The 16,904-nt window shown below is 56.1% G+C and overlaps 4 protein-coding genes across 4 annotated transcripts; 1 reads left to right on the top strand and 3 right to left on the bottom strand.

Moving 5' to 3' along the window:
* Positions 1–6,597: 6,597 nt before the first annotated feature.
* Positions 6,598–7,948, top strand: UV8b_04024 (uncharacterized protein; the record flags this gene model as incomplete). The annotated part of the gene is made up of 2 exons (XM_043141522.1): positions 6,598–7,172; positions 7,264–7,948. The coding sequence occupies 2 exons, from the start codon at positions 6,598–6,600 to the stop codon at positions 7,946–7,948; spliced, it is 1,260 nt and encodes a 419-aa protein (XP_042997456.1).
* An 861-nt stretch (positions 7,949–8,809) lies between these two features.
* UV8b_04023 (uncharacterized protein) lies at positions 8,810–9,557 on the bottom strand (the record flags this gene model as incomplete). The annotated part of the gene is made up of 2 exons (XM_043141521.1): positions 8,810–9,083; positions 9,208–9,557. 2 exons carry the CDS (start codon positions 9,555–9,557, stop codon positions 8,810–8,812), a joined length of 624 nt encoding a protein of 207 aa, XP_042997455.1.
* A 379-nt stretch (positions 9,558–9,936) lies between these two features.
* On the bottom strand, positions 9,937–11,402 carry UV8b_04022 (uncharacterized protein; the record flags this gene model as incomplete). Its single annotated transcript, XM_043141520.1, has 3 exons — positions 9,937–10,215; positions 10,282–10,512; positions 10,671–11,402. 3 exons carry the CDS (start codon positions 11,400–11,402, stop codon positions 9,937–9,939), a joined length of 1,242 nt encoding a protein of 413 aa, XP_042997454.1.
* Positions 11,403–12,929: 1,527 nt separating this feature from the next.
* Positions 12,930–15,750, bottom strand: UV8b_04021 (uncharacterized protein; the record flags this gene model as incomplete). The annotated part of the gene is made up of 4 exons (XM_043141519.1): positions 12,930–13,309; positions 13,394–13,949; positions 14,050–15,506; positions 15,618–15,750. The coding sequence occupies 4 exons, from the start codon at positions 15,748–15,750 to the stop codon at positions 12,930–12,932; spliced, it is 2,526 nt and encodes an 841-aa protein (XP_042997453.1).
* Between the last annotated feature and the right edge of the window lie 1,154 nt (positions 15,751–16,904).

Here is a 16,904-nt window from a genome sequence, read left to right as displayed (position 1 = left end):
TTAGATATGTCTGCTGTACTGTCTGATACTGTATACCAGTCCTATGCCAGCCGACGTCTCTAGTTCGAGATGGCCAGTAAAACTTCCCTCTGATTGCCTGCAGGACAATCGCTGGGCCGAAATGCCCTCTGGCATCATGGAACTCCTGTAATTTAGTTGACACACCACCCTCCAAGACTCGTCAGTCTCTAACTACTATAGTTTTCGTTCAATAAGTTGGTACTTTAATAATCGTCTTCTCACGAGTTTCCGTCTGTCTGTCGTGATCGTGGAATGTCCGTAGATTATTCCAAACGAAGAACCGACCCGCACCTTTCTTTTTATCCGTGGATTTATCGTCGTCTTCTTGTTCTATTCTTCCACTGGGTCGGGTGGCAGTTCAATCAAGTTGGGGCTTGAGAATTTAGGGGAATAATTGTCGTATTGGAAGCCTCAACTGGTTGAATCGCTGGTGGAGTTCGATGCCAAGCTGACATTAGAATGTAAATATCTTCACATTTAGTCAATATAGCGTGACCTCCACTGTTGATAATGTCGACCTGTTCAGGTCCAAGACAATCTATGCCGATGAGCATGTTGGCTTGAAGCGAGTCAACGGTCGCTGTTTCACGTGTGAAGGCTGCAATAGCTAGTCGACCATTAGGTCTCTTGCCGAGGAAATTAAGTGTGAGGACTGCGTACCTGTCTGCGGTGTGCTTATCAGATCCTATGCCGCCAAATGGTTATTGGCTGTACCCGCGTTCTAATTTGGTTATCCGGAAAATGCTTCGCGAGCTGCGAAAGCACGTCATACACATCTGCCGTAGGAGCAGAATATTTTGCGCGACGAGGGCATGATCGGCCCCATCTAACGGCGCGGCTGTATCGCGCATCGACTCTGGTTCGGGTGCGTTTCCGCTACCCTCGTTGGCGGGGGGCGACGGGCTGCCAAACCCGTTCCATGACCCCTCATCGTCCGAGGAGATGCCGCCTCCAGACATCTCCGACTCATAATCCATAGAGGATCATGTAATGTCGACAAGGCTCATAGAACAACTCCACAATACTTGACCTTATCTAGGATTTCGGCATAACACTCAATGTTATTTGCCTTGTCCCATTTATTGCACTTGACCAAGGTCTTTCCATCCCAAACCACCTTTGCTATAAACGTGCGAAGCATTGTATTGATATCGTATATTCGGCTCAGTTGTCGCATTTTGGTGATCAGTTTTGTTGTTATAGACATCCTAGGCCAAAGAGGTTTACATCTCCTTCAGTCCGGTGTAAACTGGATGAGCCAAGGTAGCCATTGACGTGGATTCTTGCGCTGTCTGTGCAGTTTCTGCGGGCGGCGATAAGCGAACTGCGTCAGGGCCTGGGTATGGCTGTTTAGAGCCTCACCAGAGCGGAGGACGGCGCACCAGACGTCGGGGCGGGAGTATAAGCAGACAAAGCGACAGCCGTGGAGCCCTCGGCAGCTTGCCGCATTCGATCCCATCGACGGCACAGTCGGGAGAAGTCGCTATGAAGGCGGGCCTTACGCCCTTTGCTGCCAGCGGTCCGAGGCACAGCGGCTGTGCGAATGCTTTTTCCCTCGTTGGGGGGGAATTATCAATGGATAGAGGGCCGATTGATTGAGAGCAGCCGTGTGGGCGGAGATGGTGCTGGTGAATTCAGCCGGTACTAACAGATTCGTGGTAGTAAAAAGTGTTTGGATGTATGGCGGCAGCGATAGATGCGATGGACGACGGTCTATACTTTAGCCACCGTAATAGGGCAACGGTAGCAACGGGCCAAGGGTAGAGCAGCGGCGAAGAATATCGCAACAGCTTCCATGGCAGATCCTCACCGCCCTTTTTTCGGCTCAACGCTCAACGGCGGGACGAATTGCGATATCGAGTCGATTGTCGATGTGGCTGACGGTCCAGCCGCTATATAGCAATAGGCCTATACTCCGTGGTAACTGTGCAATTGAAAGACTCGGCCAGGTAACTAGTGCAGCCCGGCTGTAAAACCATCCAGAGGTTCTCTCTATAGAGGATGTGACCAATGGCTGATTCATAGCGTCAATGGTATTAGCACAGCAAACGAGACGCTATTATCCCTTCAAAGGTGGCTCATATGCAGCCTCTCTATCGGACCCACTCTTCTGAACACATCGCAGGTACCTCCTTTTCAACCGTTCCAGCCGCCAAACCTTGATCACTAAAATCCTTAAGATGATTCTGCCATTTACAATAGAGCCTACTGACATCGGGAGGGCTGATGCCTGCTAAATTGAACAGCCTATTGGCGAGGGCACGACGAGGCCTATTGTCTGTGGCTAACAAAGGTAGCGGGAATCGCCTTATAGCACCCCATATGCCTTATGGGAAGGGCGATATAGCCCTTTACACGTCTGGATACTGCGGGTACTTATGCCATCATACTATTTCTTCATCCGCTGATATACCCTTTGATATACGGCTTTCTATTGGCTCAAACCCCTGGTCGAGTATAGAAGCTGCACCTCGGCATTTCTAAAGAATGACAAACGGGACATCTGCCAACCAACACGCTCAGTAAATCGTCCGATATGTGACGTCTTGCCCACCAAACTTTCTGGCGAGGGTGTTGACGGCATTCGCTGCGGGCGTAGAGGAAATCAGTTGCGGAGAGATCATCGGCCAAGCCGCTGATCAATTGATAATGCGGCTAGACCGTCAGCCACAGCGACGACTGACTGAATATCCCGGAAGGCACAACCAAATCCGGCCGAATCCCCCCCCACTAAAGCAGCTAGCCCAGCAGGCTCAGCAGTTATAGCAGCGGAACCAACAGCTGGAAACCGTTGTCAGCAGGTGGAAAATGTGTTGCAATCACACCTAGGCCAGCGAATGAGGAAGCCAGAGGTTTAATTCAGGGGCGTCGTTGGAGCCCACCGCATAGCTCCGGCATACTCGGCTACCTTAGGTATGTAGGTATTTGGCGCTTGCAAGTAGCTGCTGGCACAGTAGCATTTGACCGTCGGCTGCGGGGTCGAGTTGGAGTCATTGCGTGGTTGTCGTCGGGCCAAACCGAGTGAAATGGTTTGAGTATGATGGGCTGTTTTTTGCGCTTTTTCTCGGACGGATTCGTCTTCTCACCACCATCTATTTTCTTTATCGATGCCTGGTATTGCTCAATAGGGAAAACGCAGGCAGAGCTACGCTTTCCCTGATAATCGCCTTGTTCGGGACGGGATGACTCTATCTCGGCAAGGAAAACCACATGGTCCCAACTTCTAAATCCCCCCTTCGGGCGACTTCCAGAAGGAGTGCGGCTTCTGCCATGTTTCCCTTTTCGATGGTCCCGATGGATTTTAGTCCTGGACAGGACTCCCGTAGCTGGCTTGGCCTTTCCACGCGCGAGTCGCAGGCTCTGCCAAAGCTACCTTGGGGCCACCAGCGGGTTGCAAAGCATCCTTTGCGCCTGGTGACGATGCGCGCATTTCGACGACGGCCCGGGACCCGCTCCGCGAGCTTCAGAAGGTGCCTGGGAATATGGACGGCAAAACCCCTGCGTCTGACGGGACGCCGTGTAGGGATTAGGGCAGGGCGTTTGGGCTTCAACTTTGCTGGCTGCTTGCGCTGGGAAGGCAGTCCCCTAGGCAAGGGCTTGTGAAGCTGTTGGGAATTGAAACTAGACTTTTTCGATGCCTGACGGTTTCGACGCCTGACGTCTGCAAGATATGCACCTCGTCTTCACACGACGGAGTGTAGCGCATGGAACCGAACGTCACCGGCAGCAACCGTTGCCCCGCGATGTTTGCGCAGAGGGTAGGTGCATGTACATATTATCCATTATCACTTAGGTGACCATCCGTACTCCGTAAGTTAGTTGGTAGGGCGGGCTGTTGGTTCAACGCACTCAAAGGACGGGCATGCAGGCAAAAGGATTGTGTGCCATTGCTTCGTAAGCCTGCCTACGTCACTAGCTGTTGATGGGAATCTTGGTAGGGCACCTTGGCATCGTTGTCGTTCCTGCGCCATAGAAAAGCCAAGCAGCAGAAAATGCCGGTGATCCGATCCGTGGCCAAGGTGGGGGGGATTTGTGGCTGTGGTCGGTCGCAGAGGTGGGTGTAGGTGGGTGTAGAGAACTTTTGGCAATGATTTTCTCTCGCGTATTGTCTTGTTGAAACGGGCCAATTCCCCATCTCACTCAAGTCTGCGTGACGGCACACCCTCCTTCAACTCCTCCATTCTAGAGGTCATTACTGGCCCGTCCAAATCCGGCTTACCGGGTTGGAGGAAATCGCTTCTATACCGAATACCCGCAGCGGGCAGGCGTGAGCCAAGATCTAAAAACTGCGACTCGAGGTCAACTGCCAGGGCGCGGCTGGGCCCGATAACGGCAGCTGCAGGTTGCCAGGAAGGAGAAAAGGCGGCAACAAGGGACCGTTTCGAACGAGTCATGTGCCTCGAGGCACCGCCAAGACTGCAACCATGTCAGTAAGGGTGCAGAGGATTCGTGACCACTATTCCGTGGGACGGCTCGGCCAACAGAGGAGGGCTCTTGGTAGGGTTTGCTGAGTAGGTACTGTGTGTACGGACGTACCCAAGGTAGAAGAAAGGTAGCTTGGGGTGTGGGTTCGAGGTCTGTTGTCAAAATCTGCTGCCAAAGGTGCCCCGGGGGAGTCAGACTCGTGAGTCGTCAGAGCAAAAGTTCCAGGGGGCCGTTGACTGACCCATCATGGCGCTCCACTCGGACATCCGAAACAAAGAATTTGGATGTCGACGCTTGCACTTGGTGGGCAGCCCGCAGTCCGCAGCCCGCAGCCCGCAGCCCGCTGGCGAAAAAGTTCCTTCCATGTTTGCTGGTCCGGTGTGCGAATAATGCAAATAGCAGCGAGGCAACCAGACTGGCTTCAAGAATCCGTCTACGGGGCACGCCGTGGTCAATCCTTCATGTCGACGCCTTCTGCCACACCACTGCTTCTCTTTCGCCATCCGCCGCGTGGCACCTACCGCCGCCGGCCTAGCGCGCCGTCCAGAGTCGGCCAAAAGATCGGGGTGCTCGAACCTGGACCTTGCTGGGAGCCGGGAGTCGGGACACTGTACGGATGGATACCTCGTTGTGGAACTTTTTTCGGCCCTCACGTAGCGCCGCGAACTCCGGTTGAGGCATCGCCGATTGTCCCCCTTCGAGGTTGCTATGCGCCGGCGAGCCAGGTCTGTGAAGAGACGATTCCTGAAAAAAAAAAAAACTGCCTCGGGCAGCCAGCGTCGAACGGAGCCGTGCAGTGGTTAGGCCGTCCGATTCATGGCTCGAATAACGATTTCTAGATAAATCGACCACGCTGATGTGAGACATGACCGTGGCCTTCTCGACTTGGGTGAACAGCAGGCAACAACAGCTGGGGTGTTGCTGCCAACTTCCTTTCCAAAATCAGGTCTGGTTGTGCCTTCCCAGAGCAAGCACCACCACCACCATCCGTTTTCAATCATTGAAGGTGACTGGCACTTTGGTGCACTTGGTTGGACTTGCCTTTCCTGTTGCGCTCATGCTGTTGCTCCAGGCACAAGGCCAAGGCAACTCCAGCATGGCCGTCGTGGCATGACACCCGAAAAGTCAAGACCAGTTTCCTAGCAAGCGCAGCGTGCGGGTTCGACAGACTGCCACACAGTGGCACACGTGGCACACGGTGGCGCACCATCACGCACCGTTACGCATTGACCATTGCGCACGCCTCGTACAACGCCTGGGAATGGGAAACGCTCGGAGCCGCACATTGGCATGACGGTAAAATGGGGCTGGTGCTTGAACCTGCCGTACGGAGCAGTCCAGTCGTGACCGTTGCGCCACTGTGCTCTCTCTCTCAGCGCATCTGCCACTCTCACTGCCACACTGCCACACTGCCACAAGTCCTTAACCCCAGTTGATATTATTAATATGTCAGCACTTCAGTTACTTCCGTAACTCCGTAGTCGGGTAGGGGTGCGCATACGGATTGCCGACGCCCCCCCACCCCCTTGATCCCCCACACCCCACACCCCACCCCCCAACCCACTGTACCCCTGGAGACGCGCTACATGGAGGCCGGCTCATTGCATGGCCGCCCTGCAAACTTCTTTCCACGTCTCTCCAGTCGCCCAAAAACGTGCAATCTTGCGTCCAGGCCAAACCGTCGACACAACCAGCTCTACCAGCATTGTCAGGTCCTTCGACACGCCCGTGTCCTGCTCTGGGACCTCTGGGACCCCTGCTCCGTCACGGCGATCCACCCTCTGTCCACATCGAACAAAGTTGGACGCTGCTCGCTCGCGCTCCTCCGTAATCCGTATCCGTAGACACTAGCAAAAGAGCCGCCGCATTGCAACCACATCCTCGGGACCTCGACCCTCTCGTCTTGCTGCCGATTCATCTCTCCTGACCCATGATCCATGCATGATGCCTCTGAGCGGGCCGCTATGATTGAGCTTCATCCCGGCTCCCTCTACGGAGACTCCTGTCAGTAGAAGCGGCCTCTCAAGACGTTGCACTCACTCTCTCCTTGACAACACTCATCCCGCGTCGTCAGGTCTTTTAGCACCTACCCAGCTTCTTTCCGTGAACCCCCCCCCCCGAGTCCGGTAGATATAAGCACCGTCGTCGCCCATGGATCCCCGCAAGCCTCTGGTCGGTGACCATGGACAACCGTCGACGCCCTCGCCGCCGCCTGAGAGGCGGCGCTACTCTATGGAGGAGGACATGTACTACAACCACGTCATGGCCGCTCCCCCTCGCCGTCTTTCGCAACCGCCGGCTTACGAACCGAGTCCCAACGGCTCCGACGAGGGCGAGGGCGAGGGCGAGCATCAGATGCTGGGTCGGCGGCGGCCAGCAAGGCAAACCCCAGGCTTCGAGCAGTCCCGACATGTTCACGGCGCAGACGGCCACGAGCCGCTCCCAAACTACCAGAGCTCGGTCTACCTTGAGGGCGTCTTTTCCAAGAAGCACGAAATCGAAAACACCACCAAGCGAGCCGAGGATCGACACTGGCATACCGTCTTTGTAACCCTCAACGGCACCGCCCTCGACGTCTACACCGTGAAGAAGGACTGGGGATGGGGCAGAAGCCGAGACGGGCCGACGATATGTCCCGACAATCCCCCATGGGTGAAGAGATCCAAGCTCGAAAAAAGCTACAGCTTGCTGCACGCAGATGCTGGCATTGCGGCCGACTATACCAAGTTTGTTCCCTGCTCTGTCCTCTCTCTCTCTCTCTCTGTTCCCCCCCTTCTTCCCCATGACCATGGCTGGCTAACTTTTGGTCACCCGCAGACGGCGATATGTCATTCGCATCCGAGCCGAAACCGACCAGTTCCTGCTGTCTTGCATCGAGTTGACCACCTTTGTCAAGTGGCTGGAATGTCTCTTCGCCGCCATTGACGTCGCCGCCCCCATTGAGGACCGCGACTTCCCCCGGGACATGTCCATTCCTCGCATTCAAAGGATCCGGTGGCTGCAGGGCCAGTCCCCCGCCCTCCCCGGCTTCGCGTGCTCCGCCGAGCAGTCCCGGAATGAGGAGACATCGGCAGCGACACGGGAGGATGAAGGCGGCGCCGCAGCAGCATCAGCGGCATCAGCGGCAGCACCGCCTGCTCCTCTGCCAGCAACTCGGCAACCCCTGCACGAAACGGCAGCCCATCCGCCGCCGAGGATAGAGGCCGTCAACCGCCGCCTGAGCACGTCGTCGTATCCAAACGTGTCGGTTGACCCGCACACGGGCAAGTGGTTCCCCGAGCACCGGTGGTCCAGCGCCCACGACCTGCTCTACGCCAAGCTGTGCTACAGCAATCTCTTGTTCCGGAGCCCCCGAAAGTCCAACTACATCATCAGCAAGGGCAAGCAGTGGTTCGTGGACTGGGGGACGGGGAAAATGGTCCGAGTCCTGCCTCCGACCTACGGCGAGAGTGACTTTTTCGGACCCTGGCAAGTCATTCACACGGAAAACCCGAGGATCTAGGCCCGGCCAATTCCATTCGTCTCTTATATTCGACTATCCGACGCATCGTCAGGCGGGCCTCTGCCGGAACGCCGTGTTGCGCTGGGGTTCTCTGATGAACAAATCCCCCGATCCCAGCCGGCGGCCGGCATTGGGGAAGACCTCGCGCGACCTGCTCGTCATATTTTGGGCAACTCTTGCGCGCGCAGACACGGCCGCCACGGGCCACACTACCAAAAAAAAAAAATAATAATAAAAAATAAAAAAGGGGGGCGGGACGGGAGTTGGGGTGCTTTTTTTTTCTTTTTCTTTTTTTTTTCGTGCAGCGCGGGCTGCCGCACCATCGTACACGCATGAATCACGGTGTTTTTCATCTGGGCGGAGTTTTCTTATTTTATTTTATTACATTTTTTTTCTCGTGTACACGGCTGCTTTTCCGAGCCGTTTTGCTGTCCAAAGGCGTCGGAAAATAAAACTGCGCTGGGTTAGCGGTGCGTATTCTCTCGTAGCCCCCGGCGTGCAGGCACAGGTTGGGAGCTGGGAGTCGAAGCGTGTCGGTGATTTCCCGCTCGCAGCTTTTGACATTTTTGCCAGGGCACGTGGATGTCGTCTTTCGTGGCGGGGATATCGTCCGTGTCGAGGCATCCGTTTACTAGCATATTGACATACAGTAAATACAACGGTCGAGGCCGTAGACGCTCTCGTCTCGACAATCATATCCCGACGTCAGATGCAACACCACCGAGGGCTGTAGGCGCGCTCATCTCGACATTCATATCCCGACGGCAGAAGCAACACCACCGAGGGCTGTAGGCGCGCTCATCTCGACATTCATATCCCGACGGCAGAAGCAACACCACCGAGGCATCGGCGCTTCATCCGTCACCCCCCCAAGCCGGCATCGCGCCTCGCCTCGCCGGCCAGCCGGTCCGCCGCCGGGCCCAGGACGGCGTTCGCGCCGCGCACATCGTCCACCGCGCGCTCCAGCCCCGCCAGCAGGGCGCTCATCTCCCCGCGCTGCTGGCGCACCAGGTCCGCCAGCAGGGCGTTTTGCGCCTGCGTCGTCTGCAGCCGCGCGTCCAGCAGGGCCACGTGCTCCGCCAGCCGGGCGTCGAGGTGCGCGTTGAGAATCTCCCGCGGCGGCAGGCGATGGGGTCTGCACGAGTGTGGTCAGGTCCATCCAGAATAAAAGACTGGCAAGCCGCGCGCACCATGGCCGATGCCGTTCCCCGCAGTGGTGCGTGTGTGTTTAGGGTTTTTTTTTTTTTAAAAAAACTCACGGCTTGACGTCCGCGGCGAGGTCCGCGGCGACGGCGGCGGCTTCGGCTTCGGCTTCGGCTTCTTTGCGGCGGCCCTCGGCGTCGGCAATCAGCCCCTCGAGGTGGTTGAGCTTGCGCACCACGTCGCGCGCGCGCAGGATGCCGGCAAACTCGCGGTCGCTCTTGTCGCGCAGCTTGTCGACCATCTGGGCCTGGACCTGGCGCAGGAGCGGCGACGCGCGCCGCGCAATGGTCGGGTAGCACCCGGACAGGTTGTCGTACGAGAGCTTGTCGAGCGTGCGCGTCAGCGACGCCGTGTAGACCTGCTGGAGGCGCGTGGCCCGCGGGCCGGGGGGGGGTTCGAGGGCCATGGTTGGCGACAGCAGCGGGTGAAGGGAGGCGAAAAGCAAAAAGGAAAAAGGGTGCGAAGTTGGGATCTGTCGGGGGGGAAAAAAAGAATAGCGAAGCGGAGGTTTTGGAGGAGTGTGAAGGGGGGTGGGGGGGAGGTTTGGAAGGGGGGTGTGGCTGTAGCTGCAGAGGACAGGAGGACGGCCGGATGGCAGATGCTGAATGTCGAGATGGAACATGTACATTGGGGAGAAGAAAGAAACTGAGAAAAAAATGAGGGAAAGAAAAATGAGAAGAAAACAGAGCAAAAGAGCAAGCAGAACACACACACACCAAAAAAAAAAAAAAAAAAAAAAAAAAAAAAAAAAAAGACGGGTGTGCGGCCAAGGGGGTCGAATACCTTCAGCTGGCCGACAAAATCATGGCCGCGTCCGCCGGCGCGCTGTTGTCCGTCCTCCCCCCGTCTCTCCTCAACCTCTCGCGCTCCTTGCGCCCCCGCTCCGCCTCCTTCTTCCTCTGCTGCGCCAGATACGTCGTGTACCGAATCATGCCCAGGGTCAGAATGGCCAGGAACACCAGCCCGACCACGGACCGCCGTATCAGCACCCACCTGACGCCCTCGATCTCCGACTTGCTGTCGCTGCTGAGGAGGATGCTCATCTTGTAGTTGATTTGCTGGATCTAGGCCCCCCTCCGATTTAGCTGTTTTTTGCGCCTGCCTTGCGACCCGCGGGGGGAGGGACCTACCGCGCTCTCGAGGGCCTTTTGCTCCTCCCGGACGGCCATGTTCCGGTCGTTGAACAGGCCGCGCACGCTGTCGTTGAGCGTCAGCAGCTCCTGGTTGAGAGTCTGCGTGAGAATGTCGACCTCGTGCTGCAGGTGCGTCCGCTGCTGCCGCATCTGCTCGTCCTGCAGCCGGCGGTTGTTCTTGATTTCCGTGCTCAGCTCCGAGCAGGCCGCGCGAAAGAGATACGATTCCTGATGATGCCCAACACCCGCCACCACGAACAAAACGTCAGCAAATTGGGGCCAAGATGCGAGGTCGTGCCAAGTCACGCGTGATTTTTTTTTTTTTTTTCAAGCACGTGCTTTGCGGGGGATGCAGGAGGGTTGGGCGTCCCGCGCTGTCTACCTACATTCTCAACGTCGCTCTTGCTCACCAGGCTCTTCTGCGCGACGTCCAGGTTGCCCCCGAGTATCCTGCGGATAGCCTTCATGGACGAGACGGCTTGGTCGTGGGTGTATCCGCCGCCCTCGAGCTGCTTGACCAGCGAGTAGCTGTCGAAGTGGTGGACGTACGGCGGCGGCGTCATGTGCGGGTGCTCGACCTGCTCGGGAGACGGCATGTGAAGCACAGCGTCGAGCGAGGGCGTGGCCGGGGCGTCGTCGTGGGTAGCAGCAGCAGCAGCGGCGGCGGCCGGCTCGGCCTGTCGGTCTGCGGCCTTGGTGGTCCCCGGCGAGCTGGAGCCCGAGCCCGAGCCCCAGCCCGGACCCGAACCCGCGGCTCCCTGCGACTGCGCCGGCGACGGAGCTGCCTGGGCTTGCTGCGGCGCCTGTTGGCGCTCAGGGTCGCCGCCCCCGCTCGTCTCCCTCGGCAGCTCGGCCGGTTCCGCGCCGCCGGGGGCCCGCTGAGCAGCCGGGCTGACGGCCTCGCCCGGCCGCGGCTGCTGCGGCTGCTCGTCTTGCGGGGTCTTGGCCCAGGTCGGCTCGACGGCCTTGCCGTGCCTCGGCGCAAACGAGCTCTTTGCTCTCGTCGTCGCCATCCATCTGGCCGCCCCGGCGCTCGGCGTCGCAGGTGCCCCGGCAGCCCGCAGCAGGTGGGGATACAGAAACGTCAGTCTCGTGGTTGCCGCTGCCGTCGTCGTCATGATGCTGATGCTTAAAAGGCCGGCGGCGGTTTCCACAGACACAAAGCATGGGCAGTTAGTCTGGGCTGTTGTGCGTAGAGAACGAACGTGAGCAAGTAAGTCAGTATGTGGATATATGCATATGCATATGCATACGGCTGGCTTGTGGACGGAGACACGGGTCCTGGGATTATCCGCGTGGCGGAATTATCGAGCTTATCGAGTGCAACCGAGTGCCGAGCACGGGAATCTGCAGCGTGGCGGGGCGGGGCGTGTGCCGACGCCAGCCAGGGTCAGGGTCAGGGTCTCGGACTCTTGCATCTGCCACTCTCGACTCACGACTTGACTTGACTTGACTTGGACTTCTCGACTTGGATCCAGCTCTCAGGTTTCAGCCAAGCTTTCATCCGTCGCCACTGCCTACTGATGCAGAATCCCCCGTACAATAATCACATCGCGTCTACTCTCGCCATGGCATCTCATAGACGACTCTTATCGCTATGGCTCAGTGCCAGACCAGAGGCAGTCCCAAGAGCCCTCTGGATACCTACCTACCTACCTAGTTTACGTGCTAGAATACAAGTCCCCCGAATCCGAATCCCGCCCATTTTCATTTCCGACTCTCGCCCGACGGTTCCAACCATAACCCCCCGTAGCCGTTTACATCCGTGAAGCTTCATTTGCCTCATAGTCATGAGCGTCCGCCAAAGGAGCGAGTGAAAATAACCCCCAAGAGTCTCCCTTTCTTTTTTTCTTTTTTTGTAGATTTTGATTTTGCTTGTATTTTCGGCCATGGAAAGCCAAACCAGTGATCCAACATGGAACAAAAGCCGAACGGACCGAAATCGATTTTCCAGGGAGGGCAAGGGGGAAGAAAAAGTAGGGGAAAAAAAAAAAGAAAAAAAAAAAAGGTACAAAAAAAAAAGGTACAAAAACACAACCGTATAAACTGTGGCGTGCCAAGTTTCTGCGAGGAAGAACAAGCAACCAACAACAGATACCTGCACAAGTTTGCGCCGCGTTGCCAAAAAATATTTCAAGAAATTCAAGTAACAGAGAAATACCGACGGATTGTACCATTGTTAGGAGCAGTCCATACTCGTACCCGCCTCGATTCAACGTAAAAACACAAAGTCGGCCGCGCCACATGGGGCACATCTGGCTCTCCAGCCCGGCCAGGTAAATTCCGTCGAGGGGATGCGCGGCTCTGCTCACGCCAATTATTAGACAGAAAAGTGTATCGAGAATGTCGTATGTATTCTGTAGCGAATGTTTGTGTAAGAATGAGCATTATGAAATGCATTATCATGCATGACGCCGTCTTCACCTGTCCACGCTAGACGGCAAAGAGTAAATGACGTGGCTTTTTTTTCCTTTTTTTTTTTTTTGTTCATCTTGTGCGTTCCGTCGCGGTTGGCAGAGGCAAGATCGAGCAAACCAACCAGACTATACCGTGGAACGACGTGTCGATTACGGGCCTCTCGTCTTCTCCTGAGCGGGCTGCCGTGGGCTGCCGTGGGCTGCCGAAGAGCCCCTTCGCGTCACAGCCTAGGCCTCTTCCTCGCCAAACTGAGGCGTGAGACTAACTGGCAGCTTGCCCAGGTGACCCAGGTCGCCGTCCAGGCCGCTCTTGCCGTCATCTTCAGAGGGGATGCCAACTGCGCTAATGTGAGCGCTGCGTGGGCTGCTGCTTTGAGGGCTGCTCGTTTCGTTGGTGAGAGCTGGGGTGTCGGCGGCCGAGTTGTCGTCCGCGTGACTGGATGGCCCGTCATTCCTGGTTGCGGGACCGCCCGGTCCAGTCTCGAGGAGCTTTTCCAGCGCCTGCAGTTGTCGAGAGGAACTGTTCTTCTTGATGGTATTGAGCAGAGGTCTGATTTCCTCCATGAGCATTTCTCTTTCGCTGCCGTGAAGCAGACCGAGTAGTTTCTCTGCACCCACGTTTTAGTATGCTGACTGACCCACCACAACAAGTCTTAACCGCGGCTCCGGCTTTTTTGTTTGCCTGCACTTACGAATCACATAATTGCCGTACTGGTCGCGCACCATGGACTGGAGATGGAGCGAGCCATCAGGACCCACGGAGAGAAGCAGTTCGCGGATGTTGGTTCGCTGCTCCGCAGTCGCGTGCTCGAGGCACTTCTCGACCACGTTGGAGGCAAACTTGTGCTTCGACAGCGTGAGCAGCTGCGCCAGCACCAGGTCGATCATCCTGGCTCGATCTTCTGCTTTGCCGTGTTGAACCACGTGCTGTGCCACGTAGTTGCCGTACTGGTCCGTCATCAGCATCTGAGCAGATGCATGCAGCTCAAGCATAAGGTCCCTCTTATCCGTCTCCGACCCATGCTCGAGCATTCGTTGGATGACGCGACAGCCATATGCATGAGATGCCAGGCCAATGACTTGGCCGCGCACAGAATCCATGATGAAATCCATGTGCTGCCTGGGCACAAGCTCAATGATCTTTTGGACGACGTGATTGCCGTTTTGATCTCGAATGACCCGGACAACATCGACCTCCAGCTCCTTCGTCAGTTCCGCTTGCTGCTCAACCAAGACGTGCTCGAGAGCCTTCCCCAAGAGAAATCGGTTAGCCAAACAAACGCCGCGATTGCTCCCGTGGTCACACACGTTTCGTTTCGTCTTTTTCTTTTTTTTTTTTTCAACATACCTTTTGAACCACGCGGCATGCGTACACTTGCATTGACAGATCCATCACTCGGCCCCTCATCTTCTCCGCCAGCACCTTCTTCTGAATCTGGTTCCCGTGCTCAAAGAACTTTTGAACAACATAGTTGCCGAAAACATCCTTCATCAGCTGAACAGCGTTCGGTTCGATCTCGCGGAAAATTCGATCCTTCTCGTCGCTGTTTGCAGATTCCAGTTTTTGCTGGATGAACCTCGACCCGTGCTGATCGCCGCTAAACTCGACGACGTGATTGTAGATATCCTTCAAATCATAGCGCTTGCTGGACTTGTGGCTTGAACGAAATTCATCCAGAAGAGCGCTGCGGACTCCCTTGCCGGGATCCTGGTCTCGAGATGGACGGATGGGGGGTAGGCTGGTAGGGATACCGTACACCGGGGGCACGGGGCCGAGGTTGTAGGCCGGTATCATGTTGTGGCGCAGAGGCTGGCCTTGGCCGCACAAATCAAGAAGGCTCTGCGCGTATTGGGGAGGCAGGTTGGGGGGAAAGGAGTACTGGCTCGGGTAGAACGACGGGGTAGGAGCGAAACCTGCAGGGAGTTGTTGGGGAACATGGCATCGCTCTGCGCCATTGCCTTGGGCATCTCGTGATGACGAGGGCCTGGCAGGCCACGATTCAGGGCTCGCGGCGAAATTTTGTGAGCTGCCACCAGACGGCAGGTAATACTCTGCCGAAGGCGAGATTCTGTCCATGGAACCTCGCTTCATGACGCTGTACGCAGGCATGCTTTCCGTGTGCAGCTTCAAAGAACCATCATACGCCGTGCTCGACGCATCAGTCCAAGGCTGACACCCAGGATTGAGCTGAGAGGGTGGGGGTGTAGAATTAAAGGCAGCCGCGTTGTTAATGTTGTTACGGTTGTGGTCCATATTCAGTCGTCCTCTCAGATGAAGCGATAGGTCGTCGTCAATCTGCTTGTTGAGGTTGAACGCCCTTTGATTGACGCTGTGGTTTGTAAATGACGGTCCAGCAGTGCTGGGCATGCCTCTCTGGGAGTGAATCGAGTTGCTTGGCGTGTGACCGCGACGATACTCTGGGAAGGCCGCAGGTGAGCCCTGCGTTTGTCGCGACGGCGGCAGGCTCGAGTCGCGGGCTTGAGGATAGGCAGCGAGTTGATCCATGTACGAAGCCTCGGCAGCAGCCGGACGCTTCTGCGATGCAAAAGCTTGTCCATAGACGGATGGATCGTCTGCGAATATTTTGCTTCCGCCAAAGCCGCCCTTCTTGACGCCAATCGCGGCGGGCGCATGGTCGAAAAAGCCGGGACCGTTGGGGATGGCGGTATCGCGACATCGATTTGGGGAGGTACTGACAGAACGAGTCGAGCTCTCCGTGTTCCAAGGGTTGGATCCGGATCCCCAGACATCGGCTTCCGAGTTGGCAGCCAGGGCGCTCGAGCCAGAGGGACTGCCCTCGGAATCTGCCAGAAATATATGAGTACAACAAGAGCACACGGGCGACGTGGCCAAGAGGGAGAGGGGAAAAGCATCGAGGCGATGGATGCAGCTGTTCGCGGGGATGGATAACGCACCCTTGGAGCCGATGGAACGCTCTCTAGCGTTGGATAGCGATGAAGTCCAGATGCTCTTGTTCGGATAGAGGTTGGAGCCAGGGAAAGCAGATCCCATTGGCTGTTGAGATTTGTCGCTCGATCCAGGAGGCATATTGAGGTCTGCAAAGCCTCTCGACCGCGCCTAATGGGAGGAGGAAGACGAAGGTAAGACGAAGGTCAGTTAATGAATACGAATGGGAGGGGGGGGTATTTGACGGCGTGTGTGGAATTGACACGGGCGCCGCAAAAAGACTGGATGGAACGAAGAGCAGAGCCCAGACAGACGCAGACGCAAGATGGAGCAAGAGTGGTGGTGGTGGTGGTGCGTGGGGGAGCGTGGGCTTGGGGGCCCCCGGCGACCCAAGCCTCCAGTCCCAAGCCCCCCAAGCCCCCCAAGCCCCCCAAGCCTCTCCAACCAACAAGTGCAAGCTGGTGCGCTCTAGGTCAATCTTTGCGGAGCCTCGACACACACGAGCCCCTCTGACGTCGAACCCCAGCGCCAAGCAGGGCCATCCCACGGCACGGCAGGGTCCTGAAAAGAAGAAGAAGAAGAAGAAGAAGGAAAAAAAAAGGGTTGCGCTGGGATTACGGCCCGTCTTGGATGATGAAGCAGAAGAAAGTATCAAATGTTCCACTTACCGCCGCAGTTGTCATTATTATGACTTCTTTTTTTTTTTCCTTTTTTTTTTTTTTGAAATCAAGTGGAAGGCTTTCTCAGTATAAGGAAGTCAAGTTTTTCGAACAGCCAAGGTTGTGTCTTGAGGGGAGCGGCCGGGGCAAAGATTGAAGAGATCGACAAGGCTCAAAACCGGCTACACGCGAGAAATGACCAAATCGCGAAAAGATGGTGGTGATGATAGTGATGACTCGAAATAAGTACTGCTGGCTCAAATATTTTTTTCGTCTTGCTGATTTAGCAGCGTGCGCCGTGACTCTGTGTTCAAAACAGAGTTTGCAAGGCTGTGCGACAGAAAGTCAAAATGTTTGTATAACTTTTTTTTTTTTTTATCTTGACTTTGACAAAGCCTAAACACTCAAATACAATGTTTTCTTTGGCGGTGCTCGGTGCTCGCGTCGGGATCTTGTCATTAACTCAAGGGAACAAGCCCGATGCCAGCCCGCAATCCGATGTACAAGGAAAGATTTACTGAGTAGAGGGAGGCGACTCGAAACTTGACGAGAAAAAGGTCAGCATGAGGGCTCACACAAAATCAATGTTTGCCATTATCAAACGCAGAGCTGTTGCATTAGCATGTTTATCAACAG

This window comes from Ustilaginoidea virens, chromosome 3, assembly GCF_000687475.1.
Source record: "Ustilaginoidea virens chromosome 3, complete sequence".
Classification (NCBI taxonomy): Eukaryota; Fungi; Ascomycota; class Sordariomycetes; order Hypocreales; family Clavicipitaceae; genus Ustilaginoidea; species Ustilaginoidea virens.
Note: the sequence above shows the minus strand (reverse complement) of the source record. Positions and strands in the feature narration are given on the sequence as shown.